This window comes from Rhineura floridana, chromosome 1 (assembly GCF_030035675.1).
Source record: "Rhineura floridana isolate rRhiFlo1 chromosome 1, rRhiFlo1.hap2, whole genome shotgun sequence".
NCBI classification, from domain to species: domain Eukaryota; kingdom Metazoa; phylum Chordata; class Lepidosauria; order Squamata; family Rhineuridae; genus Rhineura; species Rhineura floridana.
The window spans coordinates 18,822,988-18,842,094 of record NC_084480.1 but is presented as its reverse complement, the minus strand read 5'-3'; the positions used below and the strand labels follow the sequence as shown (position 1 = coordinate 18,842,094).

General features: G+C 44.2%; 1 protein-coding gene across 2 annotated transcripts in view; it reads right to left on the bottom strand.

Moving 5' to 3' along the window:
- Window positions 1-775: 775 nt before the first annotated feature.
- Window positions 776-19,107, bottom strand: part of POLI (DNA polymerase iota) — a 31,073-nt gene continuing 12,741 nt past the window's right edge. For both annotated transcript variants that reach the window (XM_061614699.1, XM_061614708.1), the window contains exons 6-10: window positions 17,225-17,403; window positions 12,727-12,818; window positions 7,364-7,497; window positions 5,829-6,031; window positions 776-1,779 (exon numbers count right to left, since the gene is read on the bottom strand). In XM_061614699.1, coding sequence (XP_061470683.1) covers window positions 940-1,779; window positions 5,829-6,031; window positions 7,364-7,497; window positions 12,727-12,818; window positions 17,225-17,403 — 1,448 coding nt within the window. In that variant the 3' untranslated portion in view covers window positions 776-939. The remainder of the gene's footprint in view (window positions 1,780-5,828; window positions 6,032-7,363; window positions 7,498-12,726; window positions 12,819-17,224; window positions 17,404-19,107) is intronic.

The following is a 19,107-nucleotide window of genomic DNA, read 5'->3' as shown; positions in this document are numbered from 1 at the left end:
GCATCCCAGAGTAGTTGTAGCAGTCAGTCCCTCTTCCCAGAGAATTCTGGGAATTGTAGCTTTGTGAGGGGAACGGGATCTCCTAACAACTCTCAGCACCCTTCGCAAATTACACTTCTCAGGATTCTTTGGGAGAAGCCATGACTGTTTAAAGTGGAATAACCATGGGATAAATGTATGGTGTGAATGTGGGCCTACTCTACACTCTAATGGGAAGAAGAGGTTTATTTATTTACATTCTTATTCCACAGCTAATAAGACTTTACTGTATTTACAGGAGAAAAATCATGTTTGTATAAGCGTTCACTACTCCCAGTTTGAGATTGGGAAGGGAAATGCCTTTCTTGATCTTTCCCCCTTATGAGAGGGTCTGGGACCACAAGGTCCAATGTGCCCATACCCCTCCATGACACTGGCACGCCCTTTCCCTCTTCCATGCCACCCCCATGTTCTTCCCACTCTTTCCAGAGGCCAGAAACCCCCCTGCCACCATGCCCACAACTAAAGGAGAAGCGCACTGCTTGCTGATGTGCGTTTGTGTGTGTTTGACTCCACCATCCCTTTCTTGCACCTCAGTTTTAAGAAATCTACATTCGCAAGAATTAATGAATTTTAGACTAGAGCTTGCCATCTTAAATCAGCAAAGTTACACAGCTCTGGGATTATACAACAGGCAGGTGATAGTTGCATTTCTGGAATGTTCCCATTAAAGATACAAAACCCTACCCTGTGGAAAAGTAGCACATCAGGGAGAAAGTAAGGCTAGAGCTAGTCGTCTCTGTGGTACTGCTTGTTTTTAATATGAGGAGGAATTGAAAAGAGAACCGTCCTCCTCAATTGCTGCCTAAAATAGTGCCACTGCCATCCTAGAGTTCAACTGTATCAGCCCCTCAGTTTCTGCATAAATAGCCTCAACGAATACCTCAGTGTATACAATAATCATTTTGGTTTAAAGTATCTCAACAAACTGTTTGAGCAGGGAGGAGAACTGCACCCTTTCTTTTTCCTTTTGAGCTTGTCTTGAGTTTTGCCGGCGTGCATTTTGGATACAGGGTCCTGACTCTTCCACTCCGCCAACAGCTCCTTCTGCATCTCAGTAGGTAACTCAGAAAATGTTTTGGGGTCAACATTTGGAGGAAGGACAAGTTTTGAACTCCCTTTCCAACCTCCATCATGGGCTTCTTCTTCCAGGTGCTTCTGCCCCTCCGGACTACAGGACTGCAGAAAAGAAGGCCAAGATGGAACTGGGGGCAAGCTTTTAACACCTGCAGATCTTGTAGAGTCAGTGACTGCTGCATTCTCAGCAGCCTGAAGAAGGCTGTGCTGAGAACCAAGGCACTTGGGGGGACAAGTGTACATTGCCAGCGGTAGCCCCTCATTGGTGGATGCCATGTCCCAACATGCCAAAGAGCTAATGTTCTGAGGGATGCTTCCAGAACTCAAAGAAACAGGGCTCATCTTGTCATGCACCTTGTCCAACAATTCTTCCCTTGAGACAGGTAACGCCTGATTCAGAAGAGTTACTGCAGAATCTCTTACTGCCTTTTGGCTAGAAATAATTTCCTCCTTAATTTCCCTCGGAAGCTGATTAAACACATCATAGTCAACGCCTGCAGGAAGTAAATGAAGGGGGAACTCAAGAACGCAGGTATCTTTTGAGGGGCCAGGACTCTCCAGTGATGCTTTTGTAGCTTGTGTGTCTCTCACCCCTGAGAAAGCTTCACAACAGTCCACCTGATCTTCTGGAGTTATTTGTTCTGCACTCATACCTTCCATTTTCTGCAACACAGATAATACAATCTTTTGTACACAGCCTTAGCCAACCTGGTGCTCTCTGCAGATATTCTGGAGTACAACTCCCATCAGCCCCAGCCAGTGCTAGCTAGGGCTGACAGGAGTTGTAGTCCAAAACATGTGCAGAGACATCAGGTTGGCAAAGGTGGATTAAAATATCTAACACAGGCATACATCAGTTGACTCTAACTTGTGCTACTTATACTGTAGAATAAGTCCACAGAAGCTCAAATCCATAAATATTTTTACTAGCCTGCTTGCCCTACACAATTAATCAATCAATCAATTTATTTATTTATATCCCACCCTTCCTCCCAGCAGGAACCCAGGGCGGCAAACAAAAGCGCAAAAAACACATCAAAGCATCATAAAAACAGACCTTAAAATATATTAAAACAAAACAACTTTAAAAACATTTTTTTAAAAGCTTTAAAAACATCTTTAAAAAAGGGTTACAAAACATATTGTTAAAAATGTGTATATTAAAAGCAATTCTAACACAGACCCAGACTTGGATAGGTCTCAACTTAAAAGGCTTGTTGAAAGAGGAAAGTCTTCAAAAGGTGCCAAAAAGATAGCAGAGATGGCGCCTGCCTAATATTTAAGGGAAGGGAATTCCACAGGGTAGGTGCTGCCACACTAAAGGTCCGTTTCCTATATTGTGCAGAACGGACCTCCTGATAAGATGGAATCTGCAGGAGGCCCTCACCTGCACAGCACAGTGATCGGCTGGGTATATAAGGGGTAAGACGGTCTTTCAGGTATCCTGGTCCCAAGCTATATAGGGCTTTGTATACCAAAACTAGAACCTTGAACTTGGCCCGGTACACATACATATGCGTTACTTATTTACAAAAAAATCCTGTCGAGATCGACACTGGAATTGCAATAGAGACCATCTACATCAGTGGTAGCCAACTCTATGCCCTCCATGTGTTGTTGCACTCCATCACCCCCAGCCAGCATGGCCAGTGGTCAGGGGATGATGGACTTGTAGTCTATCAACATCTGGTGGGCACTAGGTTGGCTACTGCTGATTGTACTTGTGGTAGTGGCACCTCCAATACCAATTGGCTGAGCTGGTGCGCTGGGTGAGACTCATCCTAAAGCCTCTTCTACTAGTAGCATTTTTATTACTAATGGGTTAAAAAAGCATCTGCTACATATTTTAACAGATAGCCTTTTAATGGGCTCCTACTGGGAGGAAAGGTGGGATATAAATCTAATTAATTAAATAAATGAAATGCTTCGCTTTGATCAACTAATAGGAAGCAACTGTGGCGATGGCCATTAGTTATCATGGCTTTAACAGGTGATTACACACATTCTTAAAGATCATCCTATCAATGGGTATTAGCCATGATGGAACCTCCAGGTTGAGAGGCAGTATACCTCTGAATACAAGCTGGGGAGGCAAACGGCTGGACTCCTTGTGGGTTTCCTGGAAGCATCTGGTTAGCCACTGTGGGAAACTGGATGCTGGAAAAACAGAGATCTTTGGTCTATTCCAACATGGTTCTTATGTCCAAGCAAAATTACACCACAACTGGTTCAGAAAAGGGCAACCGGAATGATCAAAGGGCTGTAGCGACTCCTCTATGAGGAAAAGTTGCAGCATTTGGAGCCTTTTGGTTTACAGAGAAGGCGAGCAGGAGGCGACATGGTGGAACTGTATAAAATGATGCATTTTGCTAAAGTGAAATTGGCCAGGTGATCTCTCAGCTTCTCTTGCCTTCTTCCATGGCTGGGAAGGGGGTGGGGGAGGATCCAGCACGATTCAGGGTGAGGAGGAGAAAGAGGCGTTGGGGGGTTGGGTGGACGGTCACTGGGCAGAGAGGAAGCTGCTTTCCTTTTCTTTTGGAAAGGAAAATATTGTTAGGGGGAAAAGATAGCAGCATCGTTCTTTTTTCAGGAGGAAAAAACCTGAAACAGTAAAAGGAGAAGATAGTGGAAAACCAAAGAGCACGGGATGGAACCGCCTTTCTGTTTGATGGAATGCAATCGAACTGGAAACAACAAATCGGATCCCAACCTTAGCTGGAAGACTCAGAACAGGCAAAAGGCTTCTTCACACAGCACGGTTTAACTATGGAATTCACCCCCACAGGAGGCAGTGATGGCCACCAACTGGGATGGCTTTAAAAGAGGATTGGATAACTGCATGGAAGATAAGGCTATCAATGGCTACTAGCCATGATGGCTATGTTCTCCCCTCCACTGTCAGAGGCAATATGCTTCTGAATACCCAGTTGCTGGAAACCACAGGAGGGGAGAGTGCTCTTGCGCTAAGATCCTGCTTGCAGTCTCCCCATAGGCATTGGATTGGCCACTGCGAGAACAGGATGCTAGAATAGATGGATCACTGGCCTGATCCAGCAGGGCGTGTTTACTGAGAGGTAAAAACCTGCTGAGTTTAATGGGGCTTTCTCTCCAGCTTGTATCTTTAGGAATTGTAGCCTGAGACGCTTATAGCACCCGGCGATTATGGCAATAAAGCCCTATGCAGCTTGGGACCAGGACACCTGAAAAATCATCTCACTCCTTAGATACCCAGTTGATCACTGCAGGTGAGGGCCTCCTGCAGATTCCATCTTATCAGGAGGTCTGTTCCACACAACATAGACCTTTGGTGTTGTGGCACCTACCCTTTGGAATTCCCTCCCCTTAAAAATTAGACAGGCGCCATCTCTGTTGTCTGTTCGGCACCTACTGAAGACCTTCCTCTTTCAACAAGCCTTTTAAGTTGAGACCTATCCCAGTCTGCGTCTGTATTGGAATTGCTTTTTAAGATGTTTTTAAAGCTGTATTTTTCAAAGGTGTTTTTAATATGTTTTTAAAGATGTTTTGTTTTAATATGTTTGAAAGTATTTTGTTTTTAAGATGTTTTAATGCGCTTTTAGTGCTTTTGTTTGCTGCCCTGGGCTCCTTCTGGGAGGAAGGGCAAGATAGAAATTAAATAAATAAATAAAACAGAACAAAACATAGCTCAGTGATGGATAACATGCCTTGCACACAGAAGGTCCCAGGTTCAGTCCCTGCCATCTCCAGTTCAAAGGATCAGGTAGCAATTGTTGTGAAAGACCTTCTGCCCAAGACCCATCAGAAGCTTCCTCTTTCCTGACATAATTAATGTTATAATTCATGCAGCATAATTCATGCTGCATAATTTATTCTGCTATTAATACAATACCTGATGGAACGCCTCTCCCAACACGAACCCACCCGTATACTACGCTCAACATCAAAGGCCCTCCTCCAGGTGCCTACTCCGAGGGAAGCTCAGAGGATGGCAAAAGGGAGAGGGCCTTCTCAGTGGTGGCCCCCAAATTATGGAATGATGTTCTTGACGAGGTGCACCTAGCGCCAACACTTATCTTTTCAGCACCAGCTCAAGACTTTCTTCTTCTCCCAGGCATTTTAGCATGTGTTTTTAAATTGTTTTTTAAAAATGTGTTTTTAAATTTGTATATTTGTTTTTAATGTTTTTAATTGTTGTAAACTGCCCAGAGAGCTTCAGCTATGGGGCAGTATACAATGTAATAAATAAAAATAAATAAATAAGTTACATTATATTGCTGCCCCTATAAAAAGTTATGATATAAAAACCAAGTAATTGCGGAAAGGAAAGAGACAATATACAAACCTACAGAGCTTGGAAAAGTTACTTTTTTGAACTACAACTCCCATCAGGCCAATCCAGTGGCCATGCTGGCTGGGGCTGATGGGAGTTGTAGTTCAAAAAAAGTAACTTTTCCAAGCTCTGCAAACCTGAATAGGGACATGGTGACTAAGTACTGGGTTTGCTCTCTTCACCACATTGTTCCTAAAAGCTGCACTACATGTACAAAGTAATTTGAAGAATTCAATTCCCACAAAATCTCAACTTTCATTTTTTTTTTAAAGAAGTTGTGTTTTTCCCCCCAATGAATTTAAGCAAATATTATTCCATTCTGCTTTTGGCATCTGTAAAGCACACCAAGCCTTTGGGACGCGGTAAGCAACATCTCTTTACAAAAATATACTTCTGAACTTACCGGAACAAGTTTGCTGCACTTAAAAGAGGGCGATGAGCGATTCAAATAAAACCCAATACAGTGCTTGGAAGAGGTAGAAGGGGCCTTAAGATTGGAGAAGCAGACGTTCAGGAGTGTCAGATGAAATGGAACTTGCACATTTATCATCTTATGAAATAGTTTCATGAGGATAGCAACCAGATGGATCTTGACGGTGGAGTCACCTTGACATGAACATTCAAAGGGGGGGAGAGAGAGAGAGAGAGAGAGAGAAAGAGAGAGAGAGAGAGAGAGAGAGAGAGGGGAGAGAGAGAGCACACTGAAGTTACACAGATTCTGGTGCTTACTCTGTGGTTGTAGGGGATTATAATATCCACTGCTATAATCAGTTACCTTCCTCCTCACACCAATTGGGCATAACAATTGGGATCTGGGATAAGACATAACTGAATCTGGGCTTTAGCAAGGAGGACAAGTAAGCATAGCCACAAGTGGTGAAGGAATCAGTCAAGCAGGTTATTGCTCAAGCACAGAGGAGGCTAAATGTCAGGAAATGCAGTGTTGGGTGAGGCTGGACTTAGCCCAGAGATGCAGAGATGAAAGAATTAATTATATCTTTGAGCAAAGAGTAGGTAAAAGAAAAAGAGGAAAGACACTGGATGCTCAATAGCCTTGGTGGCTATGCATACCTATTTTCAGCTCCAGCTGGTTTGCTTCTTGGACAGAGATGACCTGGTCACTGTATTGCACAGTCCAGATTGGACTATGGCAACGCACTGTATGTGGAGCTGCCCTTGAAGATGATTCAGAAATTTCAACTGGTCCAAAATGTAGCAGCCAGATTACTGGCTGGGGTTCCATTTACAACTCACACCCCATCTGCACTATATATTTAAAGCAGTGTCACACCATTTTATACAATCATGGCTTCCTGCAAAGAATCCTGGGAACTGTAGTCTGTTAAGGGTGCTGAGAGTTGTTAGGAAACACCTATTCCCTTCATGGAGCTATAATTCCCAGAGTGGTTTAATAATCAATCAATCCCTCTTCATCCCAGGACCTCTGGGAAACATAGCTATGGGAGGGGAAATGAAGTTTGGCCCTCACACCGGAGGTTTCCCACACCTGAAGTCGACCCATTTAAATTAATGGGCACGGCTAACTTGTGTCCATTGATTTAAGCTAGTCTACTTTTGAGTCTAATTTAGTTGGATACAAGACTTATTATTTGTACTTATAAACAGGCCTTCACCAAATGGTCCCAGGGCAAGTTACAAAAATCTCACAACTAAAACAAGTACAAAATTAAAATATAATAAAAAAGCCCTCAAAACTAACACACACAAAAACAGCAGCACAAAACAGCAACCCAGCTAGGAGGGAAGACGCCCACTCGACCAAAGATCAAAGGAATGGGTCTTAACCAATCATCAAAAAGCAGACAATGACAGCGCAAGAGAGGAGATCATTCTACAACCTTCAAAATTTACCACCACACCACTGGCTGTCTTTGTGTAAAAGAAGCAGTACAAAAGGCTCCATGAGGAATGAATTACCTGTTCCAATCCTCTGGACCACATGAGATGGAATAGGGCACTGACGGCTCTCCCGATTAAACCACTTATTGGTCAGGGAAAATCGCCGAATGGTTAATCGTATCGTATGTGGCTTTCTTCCATCCTTGTGTAACCTGACCAAAACAAAAACAAACCAGAGAAACAGACAGAGATCGACATGACCGCCATTTTGCAAATATTTCAGTTAACTTGGCTCAAGACAGACACATAGATTCTCTCTCAATCAAGAAAACTAATTCCATACCATTCGTTTTTACAGCACTGGAGAGCAGCAGTGAAGTGGCAAATTCAGAAGCGCAGGGTCCTGTCATGTTGGTCATACCCACACCCCTCCCCCCTTTTTTTGCTATGGGTTAAGAATGAGATCCTTCTTAATGCCTTCTCCCACAACAGACTGTAGGCTGCTGAGACGTCTATGTATGGTTTTCCAGAAAGACATAGGAATGGGTTAACACTGTGCAGAGAGTGCCCAAGGTCAGCACACAGCAGAGGCTGCAGCTGTGCAAGAACGAAACATCTATAAAAGCCTTGAAAGAGAAACTGCAAGGTGTGGGGGTGTTCGGTGTTAGGAGAGCTAGGAAAGTAATTGTGTTTGTAACTCTATTAGAAAATCCTGTCAGTAAAAGACTCTTAACTAGTAACTGTGTCTGTGGATATCTTTCGGCTGGATCTATTCCTACTGGGCTCTAGGTGGGTGCACGGGCTGGCACACACTGACAATACACCGCTGCAACAGGGGTTATGGGCCCAGCCTAGAGGCCCAGACTGCCCAGCCTAGAGGGCCAAGCAACCCAGCCAAGCTGCTCAAGCTACCCAGCAGCAGAGAACCGAGGTAGAGTGCTTATTCGTGGAAATCGGAGAAGGAATAGTGTTTCGCAGTGTTCAGAAGCATGGCAGTTTCACTTTCAGCCGGGATGCCTTTGGAAAGGCTCACTGAACGAAACTATTCCAGTTGGTGTCTAAGGATGCAAGCGTTTCTTATCAAGGAAGATTTATGGCAGGTAATTGTGACCGACCCACCGGCGGATCCGCAACCGGCTCCGTGGATTCGAATGGACGAGAAAGCGAAGGCGTTAATCATCTTGGCTGTTGATGATTCTCAATTGCTTTTTATTCAAGATAAGCCGATGGCTAGGCTTCTATGGACTGCATTAAACGAAGTGCATGTGAGACAAACAGCAAGCAGCAAAATTCACTTAGCACGTAGACTATATCAGATGAAGCTAACAGAGGACAGGACGATGTCTGCCCATCTATTGGAAATAAAGAAGCTGTTTGCAGAGCTGCAAGAAAGGCATGTGGTGCACACACAGTTGCAGCAAGTGTACATCATACTCTCTTCATTAAATCCGTCGTGGGATCCGATAGTGAGCTCGTTGGAAGCTATGCCAGATGATGGTCTGACAGTTGAATATGTTTCGGGCAAGCTGCTCCAAGAGTGGGAGAGACGGAAGGAAACGGCCGAAGGAAGGGAAAGAACTGAGAAAAGAGAATGCAGAAAGCCAAACTTCAAAGACACAGAAGCAAGATCATTTGGACTAAAAGCCTGTTACTTTTGTGGTTCTACTACTCATCTACAAAGAGACTGTGAAGCAAAGCGAAAAGGACGAGGCAGGAAGCCGTCGTGTGTGCAGCTGGTGAGTGCTGACAACTGCAGAACTAGAAGCAGCAAAGACAGAGGCAGTACTGTATGGGTTGTTGACTCAGGCGCTACCCACAGTATGGTGAAGGACATAACTTTGTTCCGAACTACGCACAGACAGGTATTGGGGAGGGGTACTGTAAAGTTAAGTGTATTGAACACCATTATGACTGATGTATTGTATGTACCAAGCTTAGAATGTAATGTCTTGTCTGTTAAGAAACTGAACGCAATGGGATATGTTGTCACGTTTAGACAAGGAACATGTGAGATACAGAGAGGGGACAAACTCTGTATGAAGGGATATCTTAGGAATTCACTGTTTTACATGCAATTCAAACCCACAGGATGTGCTACTGTGAGTGCAAACAAGAAGCCTCATGACAGATGCATACATCAATGGCATAGGAAACTAGGACACGCTAGTTTTGGAACTATCATGAAAACACCCAGTAACAGTGTGGATGTGACACTAAAAGAGTGTACTCAGTATGTGGAATGTGATGTATGTAATCAAACCAAAGCCACGGTTGCTCCCATATGTAAGGAGGCAGAGAGTAGCACAAACGCACCATATCAAATGATTCATGTTGATCTTGCAGGACCATTTCAAAGGTCACAAGGTGGTGCCAAGTATTTTCTGGTGATTGTAGACGACTACACCAGGTTTTGCACCGTATATCTGTTACATGCAAAAGATGAAGCAGAGGGGAAACTGAAACAGTTTGTGAAGAAAGTTGAAGTGCAACATGGTGTAACAATCCAAAGAATACGCTCTGACCAGGGGGGAGAGTTCACTGGTAAATCATTAGAGCAGTATTTGTCAAAGAAAGGGATAGAACAACATTTCACTGCACCGTTTTCTCCGTTTCAGAATGGGATAGCGGAGAGAAAAAATAGAACACTTCAGGATGCAACTAGAGCCATGTTGAGAGACTCTTGAGTTACCGAATGCATTTTGGGGAGAGTGCATGTTGTATGCTAATTACATCCAAAACAGGCTGTATCACAGGGCAATTCAAATGACACCATATGAATGGCTCAATGGGAAGAAACCGAAACTGCAGCACATTGTAAGATTTGGAGCAAAGTGCTGGGTGCACGTTCCCAAGGGAAAACGGCATGGGAAGCTAGCACACAGAGCACAGAAAGGGAATGTGCTGGGATTCCAAAATGCATATTATCGTGTCTGGATTCCAAATCAGAGCAGGGTGGTGCTTAGCAGAAGCATAAAAGTCAATGAACATGATTGGAATAACATTGAATATGTTGAATTAGACAATGCAAGTGAACATGATGTAAACACAGAACATGAGATAAAACAGGAGGAAGAGGAACAACCTCTTGCTGGAGCGGATGAGAGAGGCACAGAGGAAACAGAGCCTCATGTAACATTAAGACGCTCTGAAAGAGTAAATCTGGGAAAACCTCCTGAAAGGTTTCAAATTGGCACAGTAACAAGCCAAGAAACAAGCAGGTATATGGATGATGGTGAAACACAGTACCTAGATTGTGTTAAATAAAACTGCAGAACGAATTGTAAATGTAAAATGCAATGAAATGTATGTATTCATGTCTTTATGGAAAAGGTGGGAACTGTAGGCTGCTGAGACATCTATGTATGGTTTTCCAGAAAGACATAGGAATGGGTTAACACTGTGCAGAGAGTGCCCAAGGTCAGCACACAGCGGAGGCTGCAGCTGTGCAAGAACGAAACATCTATAAAAGCCTTGAAAGAGAAACTGCAAGGTGTAGGGGTGTTCGGTGTTAGGAGAGCTAGGAAAGTAATTGTGTTTGTAACTCTATTAGAAAATCCTGTCAGTAAAAGACTCTTAACTAGTAACTGTGTCTGTGGATATCTTTCGGCTGGATCTATTCCTACTGGGCTCTAGGTGGGTGCACGGGCTGGCACACGCTGACAATACACCGCTGCAACACAGACATCTCTAGGAGCCAAAAAGCATGAAAGGGGAGTGTTAGCTACTGAGAAGACTCTTCTCAGTGGCTGACTCACCTCCTTTCACTCTCATTAGCTCCAATCAGCAGGAAAGGTCAAGGAAGCAGTGGCTAAGACACTCCTGTTTCATGCTGATTGGCTCACAGGATGCTGGAGACACAGGGACCCTGCTCCCAAAAAAGTAAAGGGACTAAGACCCCCCCCCCCAGACCCTGGATGACTATATCCCTGCTGGAGAGTATTCCAAGTACTTCAGTTACATCAGGGGGTGGGGAACCTTCCCCCCCCCCGTCGAGGGATGCATTCCCTTGGAGATGATCTGTCAAGAGCTACATGCCATCAGTGGGAAGTCTTAAGAGGCAGAAGTGGATGGGCCACATCTTTCCTCCCTCCCCCTCTTCCTCCCTGACCAATCGGCAGTATGCACCTGAATTCCAGTTGCTAGAAACCTCAGGAGGGACGAGTGCTCTTAGGTTACAAGGTCCTGCTGGCAGGCTTCTCATGGGCATCTGATTGGCTACTGGGAAAACAGGATGCTGGACCAGATGAGCCATTGGGCTGATCCAGCAGGCTCTTTTTATTTTCATAAGGGCTGCATTCCCTCTTGGGCAACCATTCAGGGTGGGGCAGAGAAATGTGCCACTGGTGAGTGGCGCTAGAGGCAAAAGTGGGCAGAGCAACAGAAGTGACTCCTACTTTATGCAGCAGGCCACACAACAGTCAGAAGTTTCCAGACACACACCCCTCTCCATCCTCTATCCTGGCAGGTAAGAGGCATTATCCCTGCTCAAAGACACATTCCAGCCAGGCAAAGGCACTCAAGGAGGCTGGCGAGAGGAAGCATGGCCGAGGGAAGAGGTGACAGAGACATCTTGAGGGCTGAATTCGGCCACCAGACCTGAGATAAGAACATAAGGAGAGCCTGCCGGATCAGGCCAGTGGCCCATCTAGTCCAGCATCCTGTTCTCACAGTGGCCAAACAGGTGCCTGGGGGAAGCCCGCAAGCAGGACTCGAGTGCAAGAACACTCTCCCCTCCTGAGGCTTCCGGAAACTGGTTTTCACAAGCATGCTGCCCCTGACTAGGGTGGCAGAGCACAGCCATCATGGCTAGTAGCCATTGATAGCCCTGTCCTCCATGAATTTGTCTAATCTTCTTTTAAAGCCATCCAAGCTGGTAGCCATTACTGCAGCTTGTGGGAGCAAATTCCATAGTTTAACTATGCACTGAGTAAAGAAGTACTTCCTTTTGTCTGTCCTGAATCTTCCAACATTCAGCTTCTTTGAATGCCCACGAGTTCTAGTATTATGAGACAGGGAGAAGAACTTTTCTCTATCCACTTTCTCAATGCCATGCATAATTTTATACACTTCTATCATGTCTCCTCTGACTTGCCTTTTCTCTAAACTAAAAATCCCCAAATGCTGCAACCTTTCCTCGTAAGGGAGTCGCTCCATCCCCTTGATCATTCTGGTTGCCCTCCTCTGGACCTTTTCCAACTCTATAATATCCTTTTTGAGATGAGGCGACCAGAACTGTACACAGTAACCTCACCAAAGCTTTATATGAAGAATCGCAACAGCTATTGCCAAGACAAATGGCGCTAATAAACCTCCCCATATATAATATATGCATGATTATAGCCAACTCTACGGAAAATGAGATTCTAGCTTATGCCCAGATGTATCTCTCCTGAGAAAGATACTCAACTGAAGTCATCCCCAACAGTAAGATAACAAGTCACCTGTCCAAAAGATTAGCAAGCAGCTCCTCAATTTTCTTTTTCACTTCACCTTCGGAAGAACACTTTTTAAAGGAGTCTTCATCACTAAGAGACTGCAAAACATTTTTTTAAAGATAACGTTCTTTGTAAACATTAATCAGTACTACTACTACAACAAATGGGGCAAATAGACATGGAACTCATAAAAGGAGGAAGCCATGGATCTATACAGTCACCCAACCTTCTTCCCTCGAATTCAGATTTTGCATGCTGTGAAATCATCTTTTTTATTGAAAAAAGAAAATTTAAAGCACAACATAGGGAAATAAAAATGTGTTAAATATATTAACATGACAAACATTGTATAAAGTCAAGAAAATAATTTGTAAGGATGTTTGTCCTCCTGATATTTTTGGTTCCACAACAAAATAAAGATGGCCCTGGTTTCAATATATTTGTTTGTCTGTTCTCTTCTGTTAGGTAACATGCGAATTTTGTCAAGTTGATAATGTCCCAGTCTAGAACTGCATGTGGCTTTGGCTGCTTTTTTGCAATTTCAATTTTTGCTATCCTTAGAAGGGTTACGACTATTTCCAAGTCTGTCTCCAGAACTATATCCTTCAAACAAATAATTTAACAATATGATATAGGGAGTGAGATATAGGGAGTGAGCACCTGTGAAATCATCTTTGAAATACTATGCCGGGTGGACCAAAAATGTCAAATTTCTGATGCATCACCTGTCCTTATCCAAGCATTAGCAAAAAATGTCTGTTATCATGATTTAATTTAATTTATTTAAAATATCTAAAGCCCACCCTTCATCTATAGGAGATACCAAGGCAGGGGTGGTAACAGACAGGGCACCTCTAGGGACAAAAAGGTGTTTAGCGCAATAAACTGTATGTGGCCACTTGCATGTGGGTGTGTACATAATACACTCCTTCAAGACCCCCCAATCAGTGCAATTCAAGCCACTTTCATAGTAGAAAGTGGCATGACTCAATGATTGTTGTGACCCAGACAGGGAGGAGGCCAGATCGGGGAGAGGAGTCAGATGAGAATGACGTTACTTGGGATGTTGGGGAAGGAGAGTTTAGCGGGGAGAGTCCTGACAGATCTCAGTCCCCCAAGCCCAGCACATCAGGGGAGGCAACTCCTGCCCCTCCCGCCAGTCCGCTGCGGGACCAGTTGAGAGACTCACCCCTTTTACCCCGTGCAAGGAGGCGAGAGAAGATAGACTTTCAAAAAGAAGAACTGAGGTGGAGCCATCGCCTACAAGCGAAACCCTTCCCTACTTAAGCCAGTGTCTTTCGAGGCACAAGTGCTGAGTCAACTTTCCCCAAGTGCTGCTTAGTTAGATTAGGTAGCAAAGTAGAGAGCCAGAATAGACAGGTATATATATTGGGAGCAGTGAACATAGTGCTATTAAATTAAACATACATGTAAATGGCCAATTGCCAAGAAAATCCAACACGGTCACATTTGACTTCAAAAGAGGAAACTTCACAAAAATGAGGGGATTGGTAAAAAGAAAGCTGAAAAACAAAGTCCAGAGGGTCACATCACTCAAAAATGCCTGGAAGTTGTTTAAAAACACTATATTAGAAGCTCAACTGGAGTGCATACCGCAGATAAGAAAAGGTACCGCCAGGGCCAAGAAGATGCCAGCATGGTTAACGAGCAAAGTCAAGGAAGCTCTTAGAGGCAAAAAGTCTTCCTTCAGAAAATGGAAGTCTTGTCCGAATGAAGAAAATAAAAAAGAACACAAACTCTGGCAAAAGAAATGCAAGAAGACAATAAGGGATGCTAAAAAAGAATTTGAGGAGCACATTGCTAAGAACCTAAAAACCAACAACAAAAAATTCTATAAATACATTCAAAGCAGGAGACCATCTAGGGAGGCGATTGGACCCTTGGATGATAAGGGAGTCAAAGGTGTACTAAAGAACGATAAGGAGATTGCAGAGAAGCTAAATAAATTCTTTGCATCTGTCTTCACAGTGGAAGATATAGGGCAGATCCCTGAACCTGAACTAACATTTGCAGGAAGGGATTCTGAGGAACTGAGACAAATAGTGGTAACGAGAGAGGAAGTTCTAGGCTTAATGAACAATATAAAAACTGACAAATCACCGGGCCCGGATGGCATCCACCCGAGAGTTCTCAAAGAACTCAAAGGTGAAATTGCTGATCTGCTAACTAAAATATGTAACTTGTCCCTCGGGTCCTCCTCCGTGCCTGAGGACTGGAAAGTGGCAAATGTAACGCCAATCTTCAAAAAGGGTTCCAGAGGGGATCCCGGAAATTACAGGCCAGTTAGCTTAACTTCTGTCCCTGGAAAACTGGTAGAAAGTATTATTAAAGCTAGATTAACTAAGCACATAGAAGAACAAGCCTTGCTGAAGCAGAGCCAGCATGGCTTCTACAAGGGAAAGTCCTGTCTCAGTAACCGACTAGAATTCTTTGAGAGTGTCAACAAGCATATAGATAGAGGTGATCCAGTGGACATAGTGTACTTAGACTTTCAAAAAGCGTTTGACAAGGTACCTCACCAAAGACTTCTGAGGAAGCTTAGCAGTCATGGAATAAGAGGAGAGGTCCTCTTGTGGATAAGGAATTGGTTAAGAAGCAGAAAGCAGAGAGTAGGAATAAATGGACAGTTCTCCCAATGGAGGGCTGTAGAAAGTGGAGTCCCTCAAGGATCGGTATTGGGACCTGTACTTTTCAACTTGTTCATTACTGACCTAGAATTAGGAGTGAGCAGTGAAGTGGCCAAGTTTGCTGACGACACTAAATTGTTCAGGGTTGTTAAAACAAAAAGGGATTGCGAAGAGCTCCAAAAAGACCTCTCCAAACTGAGTGAATGGGCGGAAAAATGGCAAATGCAATTCAATATAAAGAAGTGTAAAATTATGCATATTGGAGCAAAAAATCTGAATTTCACATATACGCTCAAGGGGTCTGAACTGGCGGTGACCGACCAGGAGAGAGACCTTGGGGTTGTAGTGGACAGCATGATGAAAATGTTGACCCAGTGTGCGGCAGCTGTGAAAAAGGCAAATTCCAGGCTAGCGATAATTAGGAAAGGTATTGAAAATAAAACAGCCGATATCATAATGCCGTTGTATAAATCTATGGTGCGGCCGCATTTGGAATACTGTGTACAGTTCTGGTCGCCTCATCTCAAAAAGGATATTATAGAGTTGGAAAAGGTTCAGAAGAGGGCAACCAGAATGATCAAGGGGATGGAGCGACTCCCTTACGAGGAAAGGTTGCAGCATTTGGAGCTTTTTAGTTTAGAGAAAAGGCGGGTCAGAGGAGACATGATAGAAGTGTATAAAATTATGCATGGCATTGAGAAAGTGGATAGAGAAAAGTTCTTCTCCCTCTCTCATAATACTAGAACTCGTGGGCATTCAAAGAAGCTGAATGTTGGAAGATTCAGGACAGACAAAAGGAAGTACTTCTTTACTCAGCGCATAGTTAAACTATGGAATTTGCTCCCACAAGCTGCAGTAATGGCCACCAGCTTGGATGGCTTTAAAAGAAGATTAGACAAATTCATGGAGGACAGGGCTATCAATGGCTACTAGCCGTGATGGCTGTGCTCTGCCACCCTAGTCAGAGGCAGCATGCTTCTGAAAACCAGTTTCCGGAAGCCTCAGGAGGGGAGAGTGTTCTTGCATTCGGGTCCTGCTTGTGGGCTTCCCCCAGGCACCTGGTTGGCCACTGTGAGAACAGGATGCTGGACTAGATGGGCCACTGGCCTGATCCAGCAGGCTCTTCTTATGTTCTTATGAGGCACACAGCTTGGGATGTAACAATAACACTAATAAAAAGAGAAAAAGACACTACCTCGTCCCGGTCTGAGTCCTTCAGCTCTGGGCAAGATATGGCGTAAAGTACAGAAAGGGCAATACCTGGAGACTCCATTGAGGCGGCACCTCAACTCGCCTCCTGCCCTGTAATCCAAGCCATCTCCATAGGAAAGGTGAACCTGGCCACTGAGGATCAAGGAAGCTCCTCTGTACATAACTCCATCCTGCATCCTGTTTCTTGGTCATACCAGGGCAGGGGTGGGAAACCTCAGAGTCAGAGGTCAAATGCAATCCCCCAGAACTCTCTATGTGGCCCCTGGGACCCTCCACAGACCTCACTGGCCCAGCTCCACATAGCCTTTGAGGCTTTTGCTAGGATGGAACATCTTTGAGAATGCCTCCTGTTTGCCTGAATGAAGAGAGGTACGTGTGTGTGTGTGTGTCTGACTTTCATGTAGCTGGAACACTGTACTGTACAAAGGTTAGAGTTGCATTCAGTGGCGGCTGAAGGCTCCATGTCAGTGGAGCAGTGGAATCCGCTCCAGGTTTTAGTTTGAACTTTCAAACTTTCACCTTGGACAGCCCTCCCACTTCTGCCCCTGGCCCTGCCTTCAGAAAGTTCCCCATGAGGTAAGGTAGATTAGAATGTTGAGAACTAAGGTCGAGAAGATCCCAAGAAATGGTGTGTTCATCTGTACCTGAGGGGGCCCTGATGGGGTGACTGGGGAGTCATCTTCTCCCCAGCTGAGTTTCTGGACATGTTGGGCAACCGAAGCTCCCAGCTCTTTCTCCAGTACTGCAACTGGGCACATCTGGACATCACACACTGTGGAAAGTCCCAGCGTTGCAAGGCGCTTTGCAGTTTTATAGCCGATACCTACACAAGAGAAATAATTTTCTCTATGAGCACTGGAGCAAACTGCGGCATACAAACCTTTCACTGAGCTAGCAGGAAGGGCCATCGCTCCGTGGTAGAACATCTGCTTTGCATACAGGCTCAATCCCTGAGGGGAGAGATTCCTACATGAAACCCTGGAGAGCTGCTGCCAGTCAGTGCAGACAACACTCTGCTAGATAGACTCAGTATAAGGTGGTTTCCTATGTTGATAGGATGCAGAGGGCCAAGTGCTAATTTGAACTGGGAAGGCCTCAATACAAAGACACTAGGAGGCTTCGGGCACAGGCAAGTATATTTATTTTATTTATTTAAAAGCATGCCTCAATATGCTTAATATTGCAAAAGCTGTCTAAGCAGCGTACACCATAAAACAATATCCATTCAAACAAAAATACTACGTAAAACCAACAAAACAACAGTTTAAAAACAAGGAAGGGCAAATAAAACAGATCCAAGGGACTCGTGCACATAAAACAGGGCCCGGTCTTACAGGTCAGGGAATGCCCTGGCAAAAAGAGAAGTCTTTACAAGCAACTGATGTTTGTTGTTTCATGGATGGCAGGAACATAGATAGCTTTGTTATACTGAGTCAGATCATTGGTCCATCTAGCTCAGCATTGTCTACACTGACTGGCAGCAGCTCTGCAGGGTTTTCAGGCAGGAGTCCTCCTCAGCCCTACCTGGAAATGCCAGAGATTGAACCTGGGACCTTTTGCACCCAAGGCAGATGAGCCACAGCCCTTCTCCCAACTACAAGAACAAATACAAAGCTATAAAATACAGAACAAAATATTTTTTTAAGGAAAAAGGAGAAGCATACACATCAACAGAACTAATTTATAAGAAAAGATACAATATATACAGGATGCTGTAAATAATATCACCAAACAGTCAGGTGTGATCAGGTGAAAATAGCCACATTCAAAACTTTTGCAACTTGCTCAGTAATTGACCTCTTTGAACCCTCAAGAAGAATATAATCAAAAGAGACTCTCAGGATCAACCTGGAAAAGATTCCATAATAGGGTATATTAGAGCTTCTCCAGCCCCTTGATATTAACTACAATTGAAAAGAACATGCACAATTGACTCCACCTCAGCATTGCTCCAGGGACAACACCTGATATTAACTGGAATTTTACTCTGTCATCTAGGAGTTTAGAGGGCAGAACATTCAGCCAAGCCAGAGAAAATGTTATCATGTATTTAGGAATTGATAGGCACTGAGCCATTATGAAATAGAATGGTGTGCATACAGAATCTATTAAGTTAGAGTTTCCCCCCTCTCCCACCCCACAATTCCCCCTAGTCTTAAACCAATCTGGAAAACTGTACACGCGAGGCCACATTCCATCCATACATTTATTCCACTATTATTCCACTTTAAACAGTCATCTCTTTCCTCAAAGAATGCTGGGAAGTGTACTTTGTGAAGGGTGCTGAGAGTTGTCAGGAGACTCCTATTCTCTTCACAGAGCTACAATTGTCAGAGTGGTTTAACAGTCAGTCCCTCTTCCAAGAGAGCTCTGGAGAATTGTAGCTCTATGAGAGGAACAGTAGTCTCCTAACATCTCTCAGCACCCTTCTCAAACTACACTTCCCAGGATTATTTGGGAGAAGCCACAAATGTTTAAAGTGGAATAAATGTCTGGCATGGATGTGGTCTGAGGCAGAGAAATCTTC